At 37.5% G+C, this 25,909-nt stretch overlaps 1 protein-coding gene across 2 annotated transcripts in view; it reads left to right on the top strand.

The window, feature by feature from the left end:
* RAD50 (RAD50 double strand break repair protein) overlaps positions 1–21,654 on the top strand; it is a 36,960-nt gene extending 15,306 nt beyond the window's left edge. For both annotated transcript variants that reach the window (XM_040603819.1, XM_040603820.1), the window contains 24 exons: positions 330–413; positions 649–800; positions 1,411–1,596; positions 1,746–1,950; positions 2,414–2,542; positions 3,308–3,473; positions 4,298–4,491; positions 5,069–5,275; positions 6,147–6,329; positions 6,515–6,672; positions 7,566–7,741; positions 8,448–8,685; positions 10,103–10,292; positions 11,199–11,325; positions 11,560–11,753; positions 12,032–12,142; positions 12,723–12,815; positions 12,895–13,008; positions 13,815–13,942; positions 14,680–14,904; positions 17,959–18,044; positions 18,393–18,535; positions 20,763–20,896; positions 21,245–21,654. In XM_040603819.1, the coding sequence (XP_040459753.1) occupies positions 330–413; positions 649–800; positions 1,411–1,596; positions 1,746–1,950; positions 2,414–2,542; positions 3,308–3,473; positions 4,298–4,491; positions 5,069–5,275; positions 6,147–6,329; positions 6,515–6,672; positions 7,566–7,741; positions 8,448–8,685; positions 10,103–10,292; positions 11,199–11,325; positions 11,560–11,753; positions 12,032–12,142; positions 12,723–12,815; positions 12,895–13,008; positions 13,815–13,942; positions 14,680–14,904; positions 17,959–18,044; positions 18,393–18,535; positions 20,763–20,896; positions 21,245–21,431 (3,810 nt within the window). In that variant the 3' untranslated portion in view covers positions 21,432–21,654. The remainder of the gene's footprint in view (positions 1–329; positions 414–648; positions 801–1,410; positions 1,597–1,745; positions 1,951–2,413; positions 2,543–3,307; positions 3,474–4,297; positions 4,492–5,068; positions 5,276–6,146; positions 6,330–6,514; positions 6,673–7,565; positions 7,742–8,447; positions 8,686–10,102; positions 10,293–11,198; positions 11,326–11,559; positions 11,754–12,031; positions 12,143–12,722; positions 12,816–12,894; positions 13,009–13,814; positions 13,943–14,679; positions 14,905–17,958; positions 18,045–18,392; positions 18,536–20,762; positions 20,897–21,244) is intronic.
* Positions 21,655–25,909: the final 4,255 nt, after the last annotated feature.

The following is a 25,909-nucleotide window of genomic DNA, read 5'->3' as shown; positions in this document are numbered from 1 at the left end:
TCAAAGTATTAATAATAATGAAAAATCTTGCTGTTGACTAAGTATTGTGGTGTTTAGCATTGTTAGAGATCTGCTTTCACACCTGGATTTTGCAGAGCACTGATAGATACTTTTTATATGAAACTGATCCAGATCCTGATTAAAACAAATTTTGCAAAGTACCATATTCTCATGATACTAAAAAAAAAGTAATTTTATATCTTGTTTCTCTTTCCTAGCATGTTTAACTCACTTGTAAATATTTTGGCTTTTACTAGTTTTGCCTGTAGGCCCTCTTGTTTACTCTAAATTGCCATTATAACTATATACTTTTTTTTCTCGTTTCTTAGACTATCATTGAATGTCTTAAGTATATATCCACTGGAGATTTTCCTCCTGGCACCAAAGGAAACTCATTTGTTCATGATCCAAAGGTAACAGTCATACCGACTGTATTAACTGTGTGTTTACTCTAAAGTGAATAACTGCATTCAGGGTTATGATGAAAACAGGGATACTCAAATTCTAGGCAGACATGAGCTGACTATCGTTTCAGGAAAAACAGAGCACTGAGAGGGAGGTTAGAACATTACGCACAGCTGGGATGGTACCTATTCATTTGGACGTTGAGAAGAATTTCTCTTAATAATTTTTTTGTTTCTCCTAAAGGTTGCCAATGAAACAGATGTTAGAGCTCAGATTCGATTACAGTTTCGAGATATAAACGGAGAGCTCGTAGCTGTCCAGCGATCCATGGTCAGTACGCAGAAAGGCAAGAAAACAGAATTTAAAACACTGGAAGCTGTCATTACTAGAACAAGGTAAGTTGTCAGGTTTTTTTTTTAACTTTGACATAAAGAGCGGTTTGGGTTTTGTATATTTTTATGTATAAGAGAAGACAAAACTTTATAATGTGTTCCTTGAAGTAGCTACCAGTGCTTTTAGACAAAAACTGTGTAGTTTCATCACTTTATTTATTAGTTGATTCAGAAATCCTACATTTGATAGCCACTACTTTTTGAAAACTACTTACATCTGTCAACTTGCATTTATTTGAAAATTGTATTAATAATGATACGGTTTGAAAGGAGCATTGTGTGGAGTATGTGGGCTTTGCTTCCTTTAGCACCGTTTGCAGTTTCAGATCATTGTTGGCCCGTGTTTAACTCCAATCTCCACTGTTTAAAAAGTGTATTGATTTCATTCAAGATTGTCTTTTCTCCCTGTGGTAGTTTTGCATAGTTTTAAAATGTGAAATAGTTTTGACTACAAATATTGACGGGGTTAAAGGCAGGTGTTGAAAATGGTAATTGTGTGCTTAAAAATTGTTACTTGTCAACATTTTGAATGGTACATTACAATGAGATTATAGTGTTAAAAATGAAGTTTTACTAGAAAACTTTGGTGATTTTCTTTATCTGTGCTGCATAGGCATGGTGAGAAGGTCAGTCTGAGTTCCAAGTGTGCAGAAATTGATCGAGAGATGATCAGCGCCCTTGGTGTTTCCAAAGCAGTGATTAACAATGTCATTTTCTGCCACCAAGAAGAATCCAACTGGCCACTAAGTGAAGGGAAGGCCCTGAAACAAAAATTTGATGAGATCTTTTCAGCAACAAGGTTTTTCTCTTTACTATAAATAAATAAAAACTAAGTGACAAAATGTCTTCTCTAATAATGTAGGTGTGAATGACAATGTCTAAGACATTGTTTCATACATCAGTATTGCTATATTGCCAATAGGATCTGAAATTTTGTCTTTTTTAAAGGTATATTAAAGCACTTGAAACTCTCCGTCAAGTACGACTGAAACAAAGCATTAAAGTAAAAGAGTGTCAGACAGTACTGAAATTCCTAAAACAGAATAAAGAAAAAGCACAGGACATCCAGGATCAGCTTAGCCATAGAGAGGCTCAACTGGCTGCTTCTAAGGAGAATGTAAAATCAATTGAGAGTCAACTTGATCCTCTAAAGGTAATTTGCATGGCGATTGCATTAAGACTTTAATACAAAACAATACATAAGTACTAAAGCTCACAGAAAAATGTCAAAGCTGAACAAATTTATTGATTATAAAGCCTCACACTTTTACGTTGTGTTATCTAATCCTTGGCTCTGAAGCAGAATCAAATGTACGTCAGCAAACCTGGCAGATGATGGTCTAAATCTGTTGGAGGTTTAAGAACACAGTTTGTGAAATTCGTCTAGCAGTGTTCTTTTGTAGCTTAACTTAAAATCTCTCTCAAGTTTAGCTGATAACTAAAACTCTTATAAACGACAACTAAAACAAAAACTAAAACTTAAACCCACCTATTTTAAAAAATTATTTTGTAAAGGTGAAGGTTTTACACTTGGACTACTATATTGTATAGAACTATTGATTATGGGATTCATAAGCTGGTGAGATATTTTATTTACAACATTCTTTCCTTTGCAGACTTCGCTGGCAGCAGTTGAACAGAATCTTATAAAAGCAATGAGGCTAGACAATGATGTGAAGGCCCTGGAGAGCAGGAGACGGCAGATGGAGAAAGATAATCAAGATTTGCAACAGAAGATGGAAAAGGTTGCCTTCTAAATTCCATGCTGCCATCCTTTCTGCTGAAGAATCAGGCTGTCTTTTGCTACCCCGTGAACTAAGTATATAATTCTGTTACGCATCAGGTGTTGGTGAAAAATACTATCAGAGCCCACATAGCTCTCATGATATTATCAGATATTGCAAATATGGCTGAATAAAGTTGTGTTAGTTTTATGTGTAATTTGGCTTAAATGGCTTTTTAACTTTTCCTTCCACCATAGACTAGCTTTTCAGGAAGACAAATGCTGACAAAAGTTTTCATCAAAGCGATAACTGCTGGAAACAATGCCCTGCAGTGTGCAACTTGAACGTACCTACCTCTCACAGTATGTTGATGATAGCCAGCACTTGTTTTGACCAGTATGGGATGTCCCCTGATGTTAATATTGTTCATCACCCGGGAGATTTTTTATTTTTTTATCTTAAAATAAGAAATAATTGTCAGTCTCCTCTTATGATTGTGCCAAGGCATTTAAGAGTTTTGACAAATGGAAGGAAATTCTTCAGTGGTGAATATTCAGATTCATATGTTTTATCAGCCTACGAAAAATAGATTCTCCAGTTTTGCTTATAGCAGATTCAGTTTTTCTCAGTATACGTCTTAGTGTAGAAATCCTATGTGGGAGGTGTTTATCTCTTTTTTCTTTAATTCTGTTATGGTAAATACTGTACTTTCTTTAAAACATTGATAATTGGCTTGTGAATTTAGTGAATACAGGATAAAGTTGGCTTTTTGTATTTGGTATACAGGTTTTTCAAGGAACAGATGAACAACTAAGGGATAGATACCAGAACCACCAGAGAGCAGTGAAGGAGAAGGAGAAGAGATTATCAGACTGTAAGCGTGAATTAGATAGAGCCACTAAAGAATGCCAGAGATTTAACAGTGAAAAATCAGAACTACTTATTGAACAAGGTATTTTAGACTTCTGTAACCTTGTATTTGTATTTTAGTGTAATTAAGATCTGAAATGAAACTACTGATAATAATTGGAGGGTTCTGAACTGGACAAAACTGAAATGTTTATTAGTTTGGGGTCAGCTGCACGCTATGGTATGAAAATCTCACAGGTGGGTGGGTTTTAGTGTTTTTCTGCTGGAGTTTCCAATGTGCGCTTGTTCTGAGCTGTAGTTACAACAGTACATATTGACCATTCTTTATAAAAATATTCCAAATAGATAACTTACGGTGGCATAGAACAGTGTCAGTCTAGCAGTTTACAACAGAGTTGTTTTCACTGTCTGAGCATCTTTAGGTGATGACAATACCTGCTAGCCAGATGTGATTGTATAACTATGTTTTAATCAAGAGGAATGTGAAAGCTGAATGCTTGGCATTCCCAGAGTCAGGGCTGGGGACTAGTCAGAGGGCTTTAGGATAATACTCTTTCATACATTGTGTGTTCTCTTTTTGATGGACTATGGCTATTTCAGTAAAGCTGCAGTAGCTGAGACACAGAATATATGCTTACATGAAGTATATGTGGACTTTATTTGTTCATAAGTAATATTTTTTTCATGTTTTAAGAGGCTTTATTTTAAATTATTGATTTATTTAATTAATACAAATTTAGTTACCTGCAGTCACAATCACTTAAGCTACACCTTATTTGTACTGTGGAGCTTTTTGTGGTGTTTAAAAATGCTTCAGTTTCAAACACCTTAAGAAAATAGTTACATCTTAAATGTATCTTATGCCTCAGTTTTTGAGCGTTTATGTCACGTTTTCTTACTGTGAAGGTCGTCTTCAACTGCAAGCAGATCGTCACCAAGAACACATCTCAACGAGGGATTCGTTAATTCAGTCTTTGGCAGCACAGCTGGAATTAGATGGTTTTGAGCGAGCACCTTTTAATGAAAGGCACATTACCAGTTTTCAGAGGTTGTTGAAGGAAAGACAGGAAAGAGATACAGAAGCTGCAAATCATTTGACGGTAAGAATGCTGGGTTTTTAGTAGTGTAGTTAGTTATTAGTGTATTATTGGTCCATATGTGTCTTCATGGTGCTGGGAGGAAGAAGAAGAATGTTGTTGGGGAAAAACTGAAGCCATGTGGGTTTTTTCTAGAATTTTTCACTATGGGTTGCCTAAATCTTTCCATGGAAATCAGTTTTGGAACTAAAAGTGGTCATGAAGTGATCTGAATTGCCAAATCTATTGGACAGGCAGTTATTCAAACAGGTTTTTCTTAGCAGCCCTCTTGTGCAGGTGGATCACTGACAAGCTAAAAAAACCTGAGGCAGAATTACAGACAAGTGGTTTAAAAATAAGCAACTTTTTGTTGAAGTCATCTTCAAAAATGGAGTTGTTCTCATAGAACGCTGCTGGTATGATGCATGTGCATTTTCCTATGGAAATATTTCAGCAGAAAGTTTTTGACAAGTTTTAGTTACCTAAGTATTTCAATGTCTTGTATTACAGTGGTGAATATTTGCATGCTAGTGTGAAGAAGTGTTTTTAAATGTTTTTTTCCTATGAAAACAATGAGTATGTTGTTGCTGACTTCTTTCAGAGAGAATTTGTACGAAAAGAAGCAATGAAACAAAAACAGATAGATGAAATAAGAGACAAGAAAACTGGGTTAGAAAGAACTATTGACCTGAAATCAGACATTCAAAATAAGAAACAAATTGAGCTGAAGAATGTAAAATACGAATTGCAGCAGTTGGAGGCATTTTCAGACAGAGTTGTGGAGTTGGATCAGGAGATTGTCAAGACAGTAAGTTAATATAATTGAAAAATGCATAGAAATTTTAAGTAAAAACTTTGGGCTTTATCATTACAAAACCCCTGAACAAACCTCTTGATGTTTACTCCATCTGATGTGTTTTTACCTTTTTAATACCCTCTCCATGCTTTGTCTGTTTAGGTGGTGCATGCTTTTGGGCAGGGACTATTCACTACTTTGTTTTTGTACAGTGCATGCATAGAATATACTGCTTCTGCTTGGTGAGTTATAAATAGGGTAATACCCACAGTTGGGGATGTCATAAGATTAGTCAGTCTTAAATTATTGGCCCAGAAGAATATGACCTAAAGTGCTACACTACCTACATTTTTCCAGATAACTTGTCTGTGAGTGAACTAGTTGGTTATAAGTGTTTGATCTGATGAAGTATTGTAAATTTACAAGCATTTTTTGTCCCAGTTGAACAGCTGGTTGTGCCTTTGTAGCCAAATATCTTATGTTTGTTAGTAGCGTGTTGTGAATTCAGTGCTTGACAGCGTTTCTTCTAGCCTCACTAGGATAATTCCAAATTTAGTGTACAGTAAATGCTCAAATACAGAGAATCAAACTATATATGAGTGAGCTTCCTGAAGCTAAATCATGACATTACAGCTTACAGTAAAAGCCTGAGGAACTTGGGGCAGTACTACATTGCAGAACGGTGCATCCAGCATCTGCTTGACTTCCCCCATGCCAACATCACAGCCTTTGTCCTTTTTCAGATATTCTTTACAAATCTTGTGTCATTCCTGTAACAGCTAATGATACTGATACTGGGCAGCTTAAGAGCTTTCTTTCATTTCCTTTAGTTAGAACTTTATTGATTAGTGTGATTATTTAAGTCTTCTGGGCTTTTGTTTAGGAACATGAGCTGGAGAAGGCTGAGAAGAACAACAATGTAGAAGCACTCAAACTGGAAGTACAAACTCTGCAAAATGAGAAAATAAACCTGGACAAAGCTCTTAGAAAGTTGGATCAAGAGATGGAACAGCTGAATCTACATACCACGACAATTACCCAAATGGACATGCTGAAGAAAGACAAAGTAATTTTTCTATCATCATCTCATAAGAGAGGGACATGAAAGATTTGTGTATTTTTCAGGTGTTTATCAACACTCATATGTAAAGCTTCTGCCTGATTTCACAGAAGCCATTAACTTCATGAATGTATTGAGCGACATAAATATGAAGATATGAAAAAGTTAATTTAAATGCTTCATTTCCCCAGGCAGACAAAGAAGAGCAAATTAGAAAAGTAAAATCAAGACATTCTGAGGAACTGACATCACTTTTAGGATACTTTCCGAATAAAAAACAACTTGAAGACTGGCTTCATGGTAAAAATAGAAAGATTAATCAGACAAGGGATGATCTTGCTGACCTTAAGTAGGTATTAATTTAACTGACTATGTCTCCATAAGTATTTCTGCAATCATTAATGTAAATGTTGGAAAGTTTAATATGCTTAACATACTTGGTACTTTAATTCATTATTATTTACTTATAAAAATAAAAAGAAAAAAGCAAAGTCAAAGAAAGCATCCTGCAGAATTTGTGTAATGTATAGCTGATACAATTTGTGCTAGTTACTACAAATGTTATGATTTTATTATGTCAAAGGCAGTACTAAAAGCAGATCAAAACACTGTTCTGGAACATCCTTAATTGTTTATATGTGCTGGAGTGGAAACTACTGGTCTTCTGACTTTCTTATAAGTCACAGAGTGGTTAAGAAACTGTATCACAAGTTCATTTACCTGTTCCTGATTTCATTTGATTATATCAAACAATTTGTTTAGAAGAGTAGGTAACATCACCACACTATGTAGTGATACACATTAAACTTCCACAAATCTAAGATTGAAGTATAAAAATACTTAATAATTCAAAAGTATGTACGGAACAGGGGTAGATGCTGCATTCTTTGCATAAGAGGTTCAATAATACCTGATAAGCAATAACTGCTGTAGGGGAGAAAAGTTTGTTTTGTATTATTCTATGAAGTTTTGTATGGTTTTGTTTTTAGGAATTAGTTTCTCATCAGTAAACATCTAGAAAACAAATGAGAATTAAAATGAAACACACACATGAAACACTACACACACTGTAGATTCATAAAATGTTGATATTATGGATTTCCTGAAAAGTCATTAAAGAAGAACTGGTGAACAGCTGTGTAATACCAATTTGAAATTAACTTCCCATGTTTTTGTTTTTGCTTAAACAGTTTAAAATCTTTGGGGTTTTGTAATAAAAGAGTTTATGCATTGATGTTTCAGCAAACGACTGGCATCAGCAGAATATCATAAAACATATGTCAGTAACGAGCTGAGAAAAAAAGAAGCGCAGTTGTCTCTTCATGAAGCCAAACTTTTTGATGTTTGTGGAAGCCAAGATTTTGACAGTGATCTGAAGAAACTTCAGGATGAAATTGAAAAAAGTTCAAAACAGCGAGGTAAATTCATACATAGCTCTACTTTTTCCCCTGAAGCTTGTTTTAAATGTAAGCCACAGATACTGAGATCGTCTGTTGCTTTTGCAGAGCAAACGGCAGGCATGGAAACTTGACTTAAGGGAGATTATTACTGAATCTTAGTATTCTTCAGCAAATTTTCCTTATCTTTATTACTATTTCTGTTTTACACTTAATCACAATCAGTTATTTGAATTCTTTCAGTTAATTCTCTTATTATGAGTAAATGAAATGTATGCTTTGGGTCACTGTGTATGTAGATTGTGACCTTCTCAAAGCTAAGGAGATGTTTGCGTGTGTGGTTCTGCCAGGTGTGAAGACAAGCACGAAGCCAGCCTTTTGGCATGAGCTTGGCCCATAGGGCCTACTACAGTCTGAAAGTAATTAATTTCTGCAGGAAGTCCACACTTCCACTGGTTCATTACAGAGGGATGAGTGTGGTTTAGTAAAACAAGACTCTTTAGAATAATTCAGGTTTACAAGGACTTGAGGAGGTGATGTAGGGCAACCTGTTGAAATCAGGGGCAGCGCTGAATTCAGACAGCGTCACTTACGGCCATTTCGGTTTCCTACCTTTGTGATTTTGTGGGTTATAGTTTTGTCTTTGTTTATGGTAAGTACATACCTAGTTTAGATCTGATTATAGAGTATTTATTCAACATAAAGTCTTTCTTTCTTTTTAAACCAGCTGTGCTTGCTGGAGCCACTGCAGTTTATTCGCAGTTCGTTACACAACTGACAGAGGAGAACCAGTCATGTTGTCCAGTTTGTCAAAGAGTTTTTCAAACAGAGGCTGAACTGCAAGATGTAATTAGTGATCTACAGTCTAAGCTGCGTCTTGCTCCAGACAAACTGAAGTCAACAGAGTCTGAGCTTAAAAGAAAAGAGAAAAAACGTGATGAAATGATGAGTCTTAAACCACTTAGGTAAAATACTTCACAAACTATATTGTTGCAAGCTGTTTTCTTTCAAATGCTTAGGTTTTTACTATTAAAAATTATGTAGACATCAAGGAGGCTTTATTTCAGGGCTAGTTAATTCATAAAAAAATTTTCATTATTAAGATATGTATTTTGCTAGCATTTGTTCTCTGCTCGTTTGGACTTTAATAATCAACTATTTTATATTTTTGGTATTTCTGGTCCTTTGAAGGCTCTCATGAGAGTGAGGCAGAAAACATGGTTATATACTTACTTTTCTACTGATTATTTACACTATACAAACATAGTTCCCCTCCTTGTTATTTATCATTGTAATTTAAAATGGACAGGCTGGTTTCATTGTTACTGGTTTTCATACAGTGTCATCATAAATATGTTTCTTAAAAATGCTGAAATGGAAGGTTGTACAGACAGAATGGGAACTGAACTTCTATTAAACACCCTTTAATAATACCTTGATTTGTATCTCCTTTAACAATACTTTTGTTGCTGGCAGTTTTGTACAAATTATAATGTTCCAGAAAGGCATCTCTGGATTTTCTAGTGGATTGCCAATGCCATTTATGTTTCCTTGAGGTTCAGTCATGTTCAGTTCCATCGTTTGGGACTGCGTCTCTGTCCCTGGTGCTGATAATCCGTATTAGATTGGACTGGATTTATTCCTTTAGTTATTTAAAAAATCTTTTTATCTTGTGGATTTTATGGTTTGTGGTTGTTTTTTTTAACTTGCAGGGTAATGCAAAGTGTAGGTAGTACTAACAAATTCAGGAAAAGTGCCTACAGTATTTTCCAGTTTCCAGGCTGAATTAGTCTGCATTTTTAAAGCTATGAAAATTCTAGATAGGGTGTTTTGTTGCCTCCCTTTTCTCTTCCTGTTGCCTCCCTCCAAAACATAAATAAGTAACGCTAGCCCTAAAGGGTTTTTGTCAAGGGTCCTGTTTTTTTTTTTTTTCTTAGCAAATGAACAGCATTTGAAGTAAGGGTGGAGCATGCAGGTTTCCTGCCAGTAGGCAAAGAGGGTCTAGTCTCAAAAAAATTGCAGACCACTGTTCTGAGAGAGTTTGGAGAATATATATGTTCGAGGGTAGACCTTCCCTTCACAAGAGGGCACTCTTGTACAGTGGGTTTAGATCCAGTCTGAGCTCTTGCTGTAATTAAGTTAAAAACCAAAAGAGGTTTTGTTTGCTTCTTTGTTTCAACCTATCTAAAATGAGAGCTGTATTATCTTAGCTAAATATAAAACAAGCTTAATCAAATGTAGGCAAGGTTAAGGGGATACTATTTCAGCTAAATTTAGTCTTCCACTATTAAATCATATCACCAATTTTGTAATCTCAGAAGTCGTAAGCTTATGCTACTGTTTTTAACAAAGGAAACTTAATGGATTTGTATTTTCTTTAAGGCAAACTGTAGTTGAACTCCAAGATAAGGACATACCAGACTTGAGGAACAAGATACAGAATGTACAGAGGGATTTAACAGGCCTGAAGGGTGAGATAGAAGAACAGAAATCGTTCTTGCAAAAAGCTTTGTCTGAGGAGGAAGGTGCCAAGGCACGTTTACAGGATATAACACTAATGGAAAGGTACCAGGTATGCTTTGGTAATTTCTTTTGATACATAAAATTATACTCACTCACTAGCATTTAAATATGTAATTATTCAATAATATAACAAAACTTTGAAGCCTAAAGACTTTCCAAGCAAGTAAAAAGACTTTAAAAGATGGCATTATGTAGGTGATCTTGGTACTAGAAAAAACCCTCTAAGTTTATGTAATGATTTTTTCTTTTGAGGACCACAGAGTCCCTTGAGTTCTAACTCAGTTCTGTGCTATAGTAACTGGGAAAAGAGGTCTAATCCAGAACTTGAGCATGATCACAAGTATAGCAAAGTGGTTTTTGGTCCTCATAGTCATTATAGTTCAGTGTATTCTCAGGATCTATGCTGTGTACTTTCTGAAATCTTGTCACATGTGCATCCTTGTTCTGTGCCCTTCAAATATATGGTAAAGGGGAATGGATATCCTACACTTTTTATTAGACTGCTTTGAACAGTCTTCGTGCCTTTGTTACCAACACAAAATATTTGCTCTGCTGAGAACCACAAGATGAACAGTTATGCAGAGAACCTGGGGCTGGGCAAAGGACTGAGTATTTCACGAGTGGGAGGTGGCAGCAGCTCCTGAGGCTCCAGCAGTTCTGTTGTTGGAGGGACAGATAGCACATGTAACTGTTATGAGGTGGGCTGATGTCAAAAGCCCATCCATCCGTACTGACCAATTTCCTCTATCAATTAGGAATTCCAGTTTCTAGTAGCCTGTGGGCTGACATAACCTTATTGCCAGTGATGTGACATTGCTCCAACAGAGGAGATAAATTTGAAGGTCTTGAGTCATGTGTGCCTCCAGCCCCAAGCTTGTTCTTGTGTGCTAAAGATAAAAACTACATAGTTAAACACTGATACAATAGTAATAGTACTTTTCCCTCATACTTTCAGACTGATATTAGGGATGTTGAACGAAAAATTGCTCAGCAGGAGGCTAAGCTGCTAGGGGTTGATTTAAGTCGAACTGTTCTACAAGTAAGCCAAGAAAAACAAGAGAAAAAACACTTGTGGGATACAGGTAGGTCATGCAAAACTGGTATTTCATTTTTATATTGAAAAAAGTGTTCCAAACTTCCTACCATTAAAATTTTAGTTGACTAATTTTACTTTCTGACATAGCTGTATTCTAATAGTTTGTTGTTTTGGAGTTCTGGAGTCATACTAGCTTAATTTAGAGTTAAATTTTCATCAGGAAGACAATAAATGTTTTTAATAACAGATTGTTTCACTCTGTGTTTGCTTTCGTCTGCAGTTACTGGTAAAATTGAGTTAAATCAAAAACTCGAGCAAGACCAGCAAAATCAGATTCAGCAGCTAAAGAGTACAGTTAATGAGCTTAAAGCAGAGAAACTTCAGATTTCCAGCAGTATGCAGCGTCGTCAACAACTGGAGGAACAAACAGTGGAATTAACCACTGAGGTTCAGTCCTTATGCAGAGAGATTGAGGTAGGAAGTACTCCTAATTATTTAACCCTTAGCTTTGTTGTCCTGGGGAAAAATAAATAATATTGTATACTAGCAATTAAAATACATTTTTAAAAGTTTCTCCTGTGCTGCTATCTTTGCAAACTTCCAGAACTTTATTAACAGATATTATCACATCTTTTGTTTTTAACACACTCAAAAAAAGAAAGAAGTAACCACATGACTTTTTACCACTTGAAAAATTATTGATCTTTAACAAACTGAGAAAATAAAAAGGACTTTCTCCAACTACTTTTCAGGAAGCAAAAGAACAAATACTGCCTTTGAATGCAACTTTAGAGACACTGCAGCAGGAGAAGGAAGATCTAGTCAATAAAAGGACTGCAAGTAATAAACAAACACAAGAGAAGGTTTGTTTGCTTTTGGCGTATCTCAGAGATAGGATTATGTGTTGTTTTTCAGGCATGGATGGAAGCTGTGGTAATGAGTTTGGTTTTAGGAAACAGCAGTGACTTTAGTGAATGCTTTGGATTGGTGGAGCTTTTAGTTATGTTCCTTTTCTTCCCTAAGTCAGGAGATTAACTCAATTGTAATTAACCTTTGGCAGTCATGTCAAAAAGCTTCTAGGGACACATGGCAATATTTAGTGACCAGTGATATTAAAAAGCCTTTCTAATAGATCCAAGAGGAATAGCAGGGATGACTGTAATCTGTCCTTGACAAAAGACGATGTCTTTTTTTCTCAGGTGAAGTGTCCCTCTTGTGTAAGCACGGATGAGTGACTTACCATTTGTTTTGGAAAACATTTTCATGGTAAAAAGGTGTATCTGGCTTTCAAAAGCTGAAGGCTTTATTAGTAAATTAAAGGGATTTATGATAAGGAATTGTACTTTTGACAGTAGTGTTGTCCAGTATCTAATCTTTGATACAGAGCATATTAGTTCTTGGACATAAGACTACATTTCATTTGAAATCTTCTTCTCCCTGCAGATAGATGTCATAAAAGAGAAAGCTAAAGACATAAACAAGTATGTGAAAGAAATTGAAAACTATATTCAACAAGGAAAAGACGATTATAAAAAGGTAACCTGAAAAACAGTCACTAAAATACTACTTCAGAAGTGCTTTCGTGTTTAAGTCATATACTATTTTGTTTCTTTAGCAAAAGGAGTCTGAACTGCGTGAAGTAAATTCTCAGTTAACTGCCTGTGAGAAACAGAAAGAAAAGATAAGCAAAGAGATGGAAATGATCCGACAAGATATTGACACTCAAAAGGTAGATGTGTTGTTTAACAGTAAAGTATATTTTGCATAGTTTAAATAATTTCTGATTTTGGTTTAAGTCTGCCTAGGTCCGTAGTGGTGCAAAGTTTGTCTCCTCCTGATTTCTTAATCAGTCGTTAATGAGAATAGATGCTATACGTGCATTAGGCTGGAAAAAGTCTTGACATTTGTGTATGCAAAAGTATAGATGCATTTTAAAAAACTTTTATCTCTAACTGTCATTTTGTGGTATTTCCAAAAGGGTTAAATCTGCTGTAGCAGACAGTAGCCAGCATTTTCAAAAGTGCCTTTGTGTGGAGAATACCTGCCTTCTGAAGTAAGGTACCAAACTGCAGGTACCAAAAGTTGCTAGTTACTCCAGTTTTTGTCGTGTACTTTAAATTTTGGGGTATATATTTCAAATACTGTTTACATTCTTTTTAGGAGAGATGTCTTTCCCTGTTCTACCCCACCACTTACTGTCTAACTTGTAGAACTGAAATGGGGGACTTTGTTAAATCTCATCCTAAATTACTTGCCCCATTTGAAACCTTGATTAATATTCGCACATAGGATCGGTCTTGTGTTCACCTGTGACAATGAATACTGTTGGGCATTATTTCAGACTGGAATATGGAATAATAATTCTGATTTCTATTATACCCTATTTCTAGCACAAGGTAAGTTCTCACTGTGATAATATTCATTGTTGTCAATTACTTTAGCTTGCAGCATGTTTTAGAGTTGCGCAGAACTCATACTTTGTAATTGAGAATCAATATACTGAAGCATATACCTTCTTTCTTTCTGTGGAGATAGATACAAGAAAGGTGGCTAGAGGATAATCTTACTTTGAGGAAACGGAATGAAGAGCTCAAAGAAGTTGAAGACAATATAAAACAACTGGTGAAGGAGATGGGAGAAATGAAAGTCCCACAAATGAAAAAGTAAGCATCTTCAAAACAGAATGGCATGTTTTGCACAATAATGCACTGAATATCCAAATGTAATACTGTGCTTTAGTGTGTTTCCTGGCCCACTTTTCTCCACATTCACATAGACTACTTCCTTCTTCAAACTCATGTTTGCATAGTCCAATCCTTTTTTTTTTTAATGACTTCCACTGCTAAATCCACATTTAAAAAATAGTGCATGTCTCTGGATAAAAATATTTGGTTTTCATTTTCAGTCTGCTCGCTTAGGTCTCAGCATCAAATTTTATATTTACTTGAATAGTTTAGTATTAATTGCTTAGATAATAAACACTTTTGAAAAGGAGTTAAACCTATGCTGGTTCTTATGTGTGAACTATTTATTTAGCTTTCTAGAGGTTACCCAATTAATTAGTCTTATTTTGCTTAGTATCCCAATTTAATTCTACGGGTGAAATTATCAAGTTCGAATTCCATATAATTAACTTGCTTCTCCCAATCAGAATAGCGATTTGAATATGTTCTTAACAAACAAAGATATTTTTATTTCAGTAACGTCTTGATTGCAGTGATGGATTTTGGATTACTACAGTTTCAACTGTTACAGTCTTTATAGGTGCAATATAATGAGCTACTGTCTAACATAAACTCAGAACTAGAACCTTGATTAAAAAATTAAATCATTAATTATAAAAGACTTAATATTAAATCATTAAATACAAAAGACTTGTATATCAATTATGGTTTCACAGTGAACAAAAACATTTAGAGGAGAAAATAGAGTCTCTGAAAAGAAACCATCATGTTGCGCTTGGCCGACAACGTGGATTTGAGGAAGAGATTGTTCGGTTTAAAAGGGAACTTCAAGAGTCTCAGTTCAAAGATGCAGAGAAAAAATACAGGGAGATGATGATTGATATGAGAACAACAGAGCTAGTGAACAAAGATCTGGACCTTTATTACAAGGCTTTTGATAAGTAAGTATTGTCATATGATGGTAATTCTTAAATGTTTTTGTCTTTACTGATAACCTGGATACAAAAGCAGCTTTCAGTTTCAGACTTTCAGAGGTAACTTAATATATTATAATATTATATATAGTAATATATGTATTACTATATATAATATATATATTATATAAATAGTAAATTGATATAATTCTTTGAGATATATAATCACTTCTCTTTATAAAATCCGGCATTTAAACATTAAGATAAGATAACAAGGTACAACTTTTAAAGTAAATTAATGAAAATAATGAAAATAACAAACTGCACAGGATTGGTAGGATGTAGGAAATTTTTAAGATAATGCATATAATGTACATACAGTTAATGCATTGGTCATAATAACTGGAGTTTAACTAAGTCTAGTGATCATTATAATTTTATTCTCAGTTCTCTGTAGGAGCTATTTTGAGTTATGGCTCTACATGTTTGCAATGCAACAATTCAAGTCGAGAGAGAGAGAACAGTGAGTGAACCCAACACATCACCTGTCTGTGCCTTCTGTGCTGAATTCTTGGTCTGAAGTAATCTTTTGATGGGTTGCCTGTGGTTAGAGAAGTCCAGACAATAAACACATTCAGGTTTGGTTTTCATATGAAAACATGTGGAAGAACCAGTGGAGCCGCACGCTGTTCCTCTGTCCCTATGCCTCTGTAGCTTTTTTTTCCCACTTGGAGGCATTTTTAGGAAGCTTCTTTAAGTGTGTGTCCCAAAATTGCTGACAGTTTTCCTTTTTTCCTGTAATTTTGGTGGGTTTTGTTTTTGAGGGAAGTAGAGGAAAATATCACAGGATATGCAATGGATAATTGGGAGAATGTGTTTATTATAGTCGGTTTCGCATGTTATCTCAAACACATAAACTCCACATAAGTTTATGAAAGGTGAAATCTGTGTTTGAAGTCCCTCATTATTAATTCCAGGTCTTTCTTGCATAGTTTCTCATACCACTTTCATTTCTATAGCAGTGTATTTTAGCATCTTCTGGTAGTATCTTAACATGAATAAGATATGCTACGTAGATTTCTTTTTCCCTCTGATCTTCTCCTCAGGTAAACAATTGTGGGTTTGTTTAAGGATATTACAGTTTAGAGGTGGTTTTTTCCTCTTTTCCAGTGTGGGCGGTTTTGTACTTACATTAGAGAAGGCAAGATCAAAAAGAACATGTCTTGTATTTGGTGGAAAGTGTAGTAAACTTCATGTTTGTTTCTGCTTCCTCTGGAAGGTTGTTTTCTAGTCTTGGCCTTACTGGCCAGAAATAGCATATCAAAATTCATAAACATGTACAAAGTAAAGATATGGCTCCCTAAAAAAAACGAGTATGTTCAGTTATGATGATGGAATTGCACAGAGCTATTGCAACTTGATGGACAATGGGGAAGAATCTTGGAATCAGTGGATACGTTTCAGGAAATATGAAACTGGTGCTCAGTGACAGAAAGATAAATTGATTAAGAACAGAAATAAGAGAAAGAGAAACATTTTGGCCACTGTATGAATTCCTAATACAGCCATGTCTTGAATACAACAAGGAATTCTGGTCTCCTGTATTAAGAAGGGTCTAGTAGTGCTGGAAAAAGGAGCACAGAAGAGCAATAATGTGTTGAGGGTACAGCATAACCATCGAGAAGAGAAACTGAACAGACGAGAACTTTTCAAGTTGAAAACACGATGTAGAGGAATCCCATTTTAAGCCATTTTAATGATAAAGTAAAATAAAATTAAACATAATATTAGAATGTAAGCTAAACAAAAATGTATTTTGTGAAGATCTAAATTGTTCAGAGCATGTGTAATTCTTCCCTTTCAGCTTAAATGGAAATGCACTCCAAGAATTTCCCTTGTAGAATTCAGAATCTTTTTGTATGGTATCAAATCATCTATTGTTTCTATTTAAGGCAAAACAGGAAATCAGTCTTGTAATTTCAAGAAAAATAGATAAGCATCACTTATTGGTAATCATCTGAAAAATCGGTGAGACAAAATGTTAACTCTAATGGCCGGAGATTGAAAGCTGTATCTGTAGCTGGGGAAACCAACATTTTGGGTGTTCTGTGCTATCAGTTCATCTTTATTGACTTAATATTTAGAGGTTTATGATAAATATTGATGAGGAATGCATTCTTGGGTTTAAGTAAGTAAATAGTTGAAGATGCTTTCTTCAGAGTTAACAAGTCCTAGTAGAGTTGATACTTCAGTATTCCCCAGGACTAAGTCCTGTAAAAGGGGAGGTAGGGAAAATAGATGTAAAAGTCCGTTTCAGAAGGATATTTTATTTCCACCATATTTTTTTGAAAGAGGACATTGGCATAAATTAGGCAAGCATTTTTTTCTTACAGAGTACTTTTTCTTTAAAAAGCCAAGTTAGAAATGTAGCATCCTGTCCTTTCTTGAATGCTTTCATAAGGAATCATCTATTATTGAACTAAAGTCACGTTCATACATTAACCAGGGAAATTAAATGGAAAATTATCAATGACATCCTATGATACTCTTGCTGCTGAAGGTAAAGGTAGCTCTAGTCATAATGATTGTCTGGGTAATTATATTTTTGATAAGAATTCTCTGCTCTGAGGGAACTTCACAGGCTCTCCTTCCTGACTGAGACCCAGTTAGTTGCATTGTTGGAGGACTGTGCCAGTGAGTAACACTGCTGTTGCTTTGGAAGACTTAAACATCAGGTTTGTCTTCTTGGTGTCAGTCTGAAAATACACCTCACACATAAATTAGAAATCTCCTTAAAAGTCAGGTGAAGTTGCTCTCTCTTGAGTGAATGCAAATCTTTTTGTTTGTTACTCTCCTGCTTCTTGAGACTGTGCTGTTTGTGAGAGTAGAATCATTTACGCAATAGAGTGTGATTAGTCTTTAGATGCTTCTGCATTCAAAAAGAACTAGCGTTTATTATATTTTTAGTGCAAGTATTTAAGAAACAGGAGGGGAGCTGCAGCCTTCTTTAAAGTTCCTGTAGTCCATAGCAGTCCATGGTTGCACCTATAACAACTTCCATTTTTTGTTGTTCTTCTTTAGAGCAATAATGACATTTCATAGCATGAAGATGGAAGAAATCAACAAAATAATTCGTGACCTTTGGCGAAACACCTACAAAGGACAAGGTATAAATATTGAAAATCCAGGATCTGAAAATAGTTTCCATTCTAAAGGCTACATTTGTTGTTCACCACTGTAATCTTTGTATTACACATTATGTACTAAGTTACAGAATAAATAGAGCTAATTTTCCCTTTTCCATGTTTTCCAAAGGTAGGGTTTCCTTGAAACAGGAACTGCACGAGTTCATTCTCTCAATTCTGGAAAAATTAATTTCAAAGTTGTATCTATTAGTGGGAGTTCTGAATAGAATTTTGCGGTTACTGCCTGTTGTACCTCTCAACTTCCACTTAACCCTGTGATATTTTTAAAGATTTTTGGTAATGTAAAAACTGTCTCCTTCCTGTTTTCAGATATTGAATATTTAGAAATCCGTTCTGATGCAGATGAGAATGTCTCAGCCTCTGATAAAAGAAGAAGTTACAATTATAGAGTGGTGATGATAAAGGGAGATACAGCACTGGATATGCGAGGAAGATGTAGTGCTGGGCAAAAGGTAATAACATTTTATGTTTAGTATGCAGTAATTAGGATTCTGAAAACGGACTTAGGTGAATGCAAGAGAGTAACACATTCTGAAGTGACCCTGAAGAACAGGTGGCTCCAACTCTTAATTTACAATTCTGTACACCTCTCCTTCACTGTATCTGGGTTTTGCTGACAGTATGCAATATGATTCTGAATATCTGAACCCTATTTTGAGGTGCCAGAATCCATTGTTTCGATTGGGGGTGGTCAGAGTCCCTGTAGGAGAGAAGGGTTCAGCTTCCTTCTCTCCTACAGTTCAAATCCTCCTAGTCTGTCACTTGCTAGTTACCACAAAGGGTTCCCATAGCTTTAGCTCTGTTGACTTGCTCCCATATTTTTTCCTTTATGAGGACCGGCCCTTGGTTTTCGTTTCACAACTGTGTGTTTGTCACCAAATAATCATACCATGCCATACTTTCAGGCATTGCATTTCATTCTGTCCTATCTGTGTCAGCTATCAGTTCTGCAGTCTGGCCATTCAGCTGTCTCGGAACTTTAATAATGCCCACTGGCCAAGCCGCCTGATATCACACCTGCCTTGACAGTACCAATGATCAGAGATTCATCACAGTTAACCAACCACACCTCTTTCACATATTGGGGCTTGAAAGTTGTTGTTTCCACCTGTCTGTTATGTTATGATTGAGCATCTAAAACAGTCCTAAGCAAGAGAAAAGAACCAGTCTTGTTCATCTGCCTCCAAAATCACCGTCTGTACTTTTTTTCCCATACGTCAGCTCTTTAAAAGAACATATTACTTGTAGTCGTTTGACACTTGGCATATTGGTTATGCCACTCGGGCAACCAAAGCTAACTGCAGAATTACAGCAGGAAATGCTGCTTCTTCCTCAGATAAACCATTTCCACTGTAACAAGCCATCTTCCTAAAAGCAGAGATAGTAGAAAGGAACAAAAATGCAGACAGGGCTACTCTCATTTCTTCCCTGCTGGAACATTTTCTGCCCATCCTTTGTGCCCGCTGCACTGTTAGTAGAAGACCTGCAGAGCCGGTCTTAAGACACTTACGGCTGTCTATGCAAGGTGCCACTGACAGCCTAGCCCACACTGCGCCTGTGTGAGGGAGATCCGTCCTCCTTCTGCAGTCAGAGCTGGAGTTTTTCTTGTTCCCTTTCCTCTGCTGTACTGAAAGGGCTATATGATGGCAACAGATTTAGACCTCTTTGATGGTGAGGAAGAATTGCCATTACCTGAAGTAACAAACTGCCCACTTCCTTACCTGAAATCAAGGAATAGAACAAAATTCTACACAATATTTTTAAGTACATACAGCAAAAGAATCATGAAAGGATATTTCATGAGAAGATAAATACTGTATTGTTGCTTGAATATGAAAAATGCTGTTCATTTTTATGAACATGTTGCTTGAATATGAAATGCTGTTCAAATTAATTCCCACCTGAGTGTTGATGTGTACTTAGTTTTGAAAATTCCATACTAATTTTGGGGGAAATCCAACTCATCTAAAACTGCAGTACAGACAAAAAATGTGTCCTCTCCTAAAGTAGTCTAGGATGTTACGTTAGAGTCCTATGTAAATGAGAGTGAAACTTGTTCAGTTTCTTAGCTTATGTTCTGAGAATTCTTCTTTGATCATGAACTGTGATGCCAGCAGTTGTGATAATTGGAAAGTATTTTTGGCAGCACAGTTTCCATCAAGTGTTCTGTAATTTTCACTGGTTCAGGAGATCTAATAATAATATGATTAGGCATGTTAATAAAAACCTAACATGTAAGGTGGTAAATCCTACTGTCTTCAGTTTCAGTAAGTAGTCAGGAGTGCAGTAACTCAAACTCAGTGATAAGCGTACCCATTTCCACCATCCCTGCTGCAGTAGGAGGGGCTGAAACAGAGTATAGGGGTAATGCAGATGGCAGTGTCATAGCATCTTTACCACAGATTGGAGTCCTTCCAAAATCTCCTGAATTTTAAGTATTTGACTTCTCTGATGTTTTTCCAGCAGTATTTTGTAGAATGGATCTTTCAATTCAAACTTGGTTTTAATGTAGTTTTTCAGTAATTATTTACTATCATTTGGAGAACTATCAGCACATGGTTATATAAACTTTACTTACGGTTTCTAATGGCTTTAAAATAGCATGTTACATGTAGTTCTTCTATAAACACTTTGAAGAGTGAGATTTTGGTGGTGTGTTTTGGGTTTTTTTTTCCTTAGGTGCTTGCTTCTCTTATTATTCGTCTTGCTCTGGCAGAAACATTCTGTCTCAACTGTGGCATATTGGCACTAGATGAGCCTACTACCAATCTTGATCGAGAAAACATAGAGTCTCTTGCACATGCCCTGGTGGAGTAAGTGATCTTATGAAGCTTAAAGATTTATATTTTTCAAATGTTAAAATATAATTCCCTTCCGCTGACTATGATTAAGATGACGTATCTTTGTTGGCATCTGCAAATATACATGCAAAGCAGTGGGTTTAGATTCCCTCTCCTTTATATGGAAAAGAAAAAAATACTTCTTAAATAATTTGAGGGGGTGTTATGTGGGTAAGAAGAGTTGCTAATCAGTATTAGATTGCTTGATGGTTCATGTCATTCGTTATCAATAGTTAAATATTTTTGTGCTATGTATTTACAAGTTCTCTAAAACTAGAATGCAATTTAGATAAACATACACAGAATAATATCTCTTTGTAGGATAATTAAAAGCCGCTCACACCAGCGTAACTTTCAGCTCCTGGTGATCACTCACGATGAAGATTTTGTGGAACTTCTGGGCCGTTCTGAATATGTGGAGTCATTCTACAGGATTAAGAAGAACATTGACCAGTGCTCTGAGATCATGAAATGCAGTGTCACCTCCCTAGGCTCATACGTTCATTAGCATTTCAAGTAATTACATATTATAGACTGGCTTAGATAGAGGTCATATTAAGGCATCTGAAAGTACAGATTCTTCGTACCATATAATGTCAAAGACTTGTAATGAATTTTAGCTAGAGTCTTAAACTATTAGATTTTTAAACTTCCTGTCTTTCTATATACTTCTGTGCCTGGGTTCAAATCACCATGAATTGGAATAATTTAATTAAATAAAATGCACTTAACTTTCAAATACATTTGATGCTTTAAAAGTGAAAATAAAGTCATGATGTTCTTTGCATATGTGCTGTTGGGGAGTTCCAGATGCAGATTGTTTGGAACAGCTGCAGTCTGTCGATAGAATGGGGCTTGCGTTATGGCAAGTTCAGGTGCGTTTGTGTATCTCTAGTCAGGGTGTGTTTGTGGCCAGCCACCTAGACTACACACAATTCACAAGCTTCAAAGAGAATTTTTACTGTTTTCTCTTCAAGGGAACATTACTCTGGCTGTTCAAAGACAGAATTTTCACAAAATATAACAGCTGTCTAGAATAAAGGAAAATCCCATCTCTAGCTAGATGAATGGGTGAATGGATGACAGAAGCATATTTTACCACATTGTCTTTGCTTAGTGTCATTTTGCTTACTGTCATTTCTTCTCTGCTGCTTCAAGATGATGACTTTTATGAGAGTTACATCATCTATTGATTCTCTGTGAGATACAATCAAGTTCTCTGAAAATGCCACAAAAATGCCTTAGAGAGGTAATGTGTGTGGATGCTGAGCCTCACCTGCACCACTTGGCGTTCTTCCTGAAGCTCTTTTCCTTGGTACAGCAATACCCGCCAGCCCAGCAGAACACAGGCCAAAGGGAACGGCTCAGAATGACAAGAGAAAGCTGACAGGGATGGCACGCTTCAAAATGCAAAGCACCACACATGCATCACTTGTGACGAATGATCATCACAAGTCCTGAGATTTCAGACCAGGGTTCCTCAGCAGCGTGCCTCACCACCTCAAGCCATGCAAGCTGAGGGATGCGACTTCAGGACTATATCTTTATAACCAAGTAAGGGCCCACCTCTTTTACCTTGAACTCTGGGTACCAGGTACAAGTCCACAAGCAGCAGCCAGACTTACAGCTCTTCAAGCCCTTGCAGACAGTAGTGAGCAGCTGAACCTCCTTAGCAGACAGTGTTGACCAAAGCTCAGTTTCAGAGGAAGAATCTTTAAACCACCATGAAAAAAAAAAGTTAATCTCTGTAACATCAGGACATTTGTTTTTTGGCAAATAACACAAATAAGGCTGTGAAATTGCACACTGCCTTCTCCTTCAGAATGCAGGAATCCCTTTCTTTCACAAGGATAAAGTCTCCGAAAGCGGGCGAGGAGGGGGTAGGAGTGCGGGCAGAGCTGGCAGGGCCCGGGGCTGGTTAAGCACCACGGACAGAGGCCTCTGCCCACGGGGAGGGCGCTGCCCGCCCTGCCTGCCCACGGCTGTGCTGCGGCCCCGGCCCGGCTCTCCGCACCCCTCATCACTCATACCACTGCTGCCACCTGCTAAGGGCTCTGGACACCTGCACCAAAAAGAGCAAAGCCCAGCAGAACCCCGGCTCTGATTCTTCATTCAACAGCTGATGTTCCTCAGCCAGAGTGAAGTAGACTTGGCAATGAGCAGTCTTAAAGGGGTAAGTGCCAGAAACCGAGCACTTGAACTAAGAATTATTTCCACCTGAATTTTCTGAAACTGCAAGTCACTAGAGTCAGGGTGGCCCCAGTCATTAGGCAACCACTCAAAGATAAGCAAATGAATAGGACTTCCTAGCAATTACACTCTCTCACCAATCCCCTGTAAAAGGAATTAAACTGGGGATGAGAAGGCAAAGGAAAATGCTACTAACATGCATTACGTTTGCAGTTTTAAATAAAAAGCTTCACTGACTCTAGTACTACTTCCTGAAGGGGAATTTTCTTGAAGATATAATCAACAGAAGAAAGAAAAAAAATACTTTGAATTTACAAATTTTCCTGTACTACCTGTTTGTTTTAGCATGACACATACATCCCAGCTCGTGAAGAATTAAGTTATCTTCAGAAGCAACTCCCCAGCCTTTGTGAATTCTATACTTTTTTCTTCCCCAAGTTAAAGCTGTGGCTTGCAATTCCTTTATAAGGTATTTATAAAAATGGACACATTTTTACTTAAATTGGCCCTCCTCCGTTCCCCAGCTGCAAAGTTTATCCTCACACACGTACAGGCTTTGGGGATTAAGCTTTTGCCAGAACCTGGAAAAAAAAGACTGAAAATGTGGTGGGAAACTAACCTCTCCTACATCAAGTGTTAGTGTTAAAATGACAAGAAATTATCCACATAATGATTGTGTTCTACATTTTTAATTTGAATACTTCATAGGCTCTCTACAGCTAACAGCGTGGAAAAGAGAATCAACCAGCCCCGTGCTTTTGATATGGACTGGGAAACAAAAAAACCGTGCTTGTCTGAATCAAGCATAGGAGAAACTTCACATACTTTCACAATCTTCTGCTCATGGGCACCTCGGGATAGTGAGGACAGAAACGGGCCCCCCATGCGACTGGCTGCGGCGCGGGCTTTGCCGCTGCCTCCCCTGCTGCACCCACAGGAAGCAGGGCTGCTGCCATGGGTGCCGTCAGCCGCCCCCAGCGCCACGTCAGGGGGATCCCTGCTCCGCTGTGGCTTCCTGTGCCGTACCAGTGACGGTGGCCACCACCATGGAGCCTGCACGGCAGCCGCCGGCGTCCCGGGTCAGGCTCTGCCTCCTCTCCAGCCTGGGTGGTGGGCTGGAGGCGAGGGTGGTGGCGGGGAAGGGGTTGTTGCCCATCCAAGATGTTCAGCGCCATCAGTAGTGCGGAGCCGAGCTGAGGCGTTTTGAGGCAAGCGAGGCACAGATCTGTCACAGTAACTCGCTGGGCAGGAGCAACGCCTGGCTGCCCATGTGCCGTGTCACTTACCGCTGCGGTGGGTCTCCAGCAGCCAAACGCCAGCGCAGGAGAGCGGCTCTGCAGCACTGGCCTCCGTGCCGAGATACACGCACACACTGCCACAAGGAGGGCACAGCCACAGGCAGGCGCTCGCTCAGATGCACTATGATTTAAGAGCCAAAAATAGCAACTAAAAATAATTTAAAATGCTTTCACAGAACTGTCAGTGAGCATGACTGCAGTGGGCTCAGAGGCCAAGAACCAGGCAGTGGCCCAGGACAGTGATTTCATAGCCAAGCTGGCACCCAGCACCCCTCCCAGGGCACCAGGCGCCTCCGCTGCCTGCACAAGCAAAGGCAGGGCAGGCTGGGGACGGGTGCGTGGGGTGTCAGCCCCTTCCGAAGGATCTGGGTCTGACTGCAGCCTCAGCCCTGGCAAGGCTTTTAGAGCCCGGAATCTGCAGTAGATGGAGGGCTCCAGCGTGCACTGCTCAAGCAAGTGACTTTCCTCCCACTTCCATGCCACATCATTTGTTTCTTCAGTAACATAACTTCTTTTCGGTTTATCTGCACTCAGTAAGCAAGGTGGCAAATACTTTCACTAAAAAAAAAAAAAAAAAAGAGGCCCTCCAGACATCTCTGTCTGGGCAGTCTTGTTTCTAAGTGGAATTCATATTAGCAGTGGAAAACCAATACTTGGATTTTCTGATGATTCCCTCAGTACTACTTAATGCAGTACAACACTGTTCTCTGCTTACACAGTGCTACGAAGACAGACACTTGGCCCAAAGTACTTTGGGTGTTTAAAACCTCAGAGAAGATGAGTTTGGGGGTGCGGTTTTTTTATTATTTTTTTTGTAACCAAAGCTTTGTGACTTGCCCAAAGTAAAAAAGTGACTTACAGAACATGTATCTTGCTACTCCCAGGAGCAACTTCTCCATGAAGTTTCTATTGGTGCAGGCTACATTTTAGGCAAAAAGCTTTTGCATACACTAAAAAGTAAAAAAACAAGCGTGGTTATCTACAAACAAACCGCCATAAACCAAACCAATAAATATAGGTGCTGCTTTCATAAGCTTAATTGTTTAATGTCTCCATGTAACATTGTTAACATTTAAATGTCACACTCAATATCATTTCTAATCTATTTCAGTATGACAGTTTGTTTACTACCACCCTGGGGCAAGCTGCTGGGAGCCAGTACTTACTCTCTACTCGATGCAAGATTACACCTTGGGGAAATGTGATGCAATTTGCAAATTCTCCTTCATCCGGCTTCATCCTACTCTGTGTAATTTGATTTTTTGCAGAAAAAATAAAGTGCTGTAGCTGTAGCATGCCTTTCCCTCCAGCTGCACAGGCTGAAGGAAGCAGGCTGGCTCCAGCACCAGCCAGGCTGCAGTGCCAGCCCAGCACAGGGTCTGAAACACAGTTTGTAAACTCAACCACTGATTCAAGAGATATTACATGTGCTGATGCTAGATGTTACATGGTGACCCACATTTAGCTTTTTTTTCATGTTATAAAATGTTTTATTTAA

Source organism: Falco naumanni, chromosome 8, assembly GCF_017639655.2.
Source record: "Falco naumanni isolate bFalNau1 chromosome 8, bFalNau1.pat, whole genome shotgun sequence".
Lineage (NCBI taxonomy): Eukaryota > Metazoa > Chordata > Aves > Falconiformes > Falconidae > Falco > Falco naumanni.
This window is presented reverse-complemented; position numbering and strand designations above follow the sequence as displayed.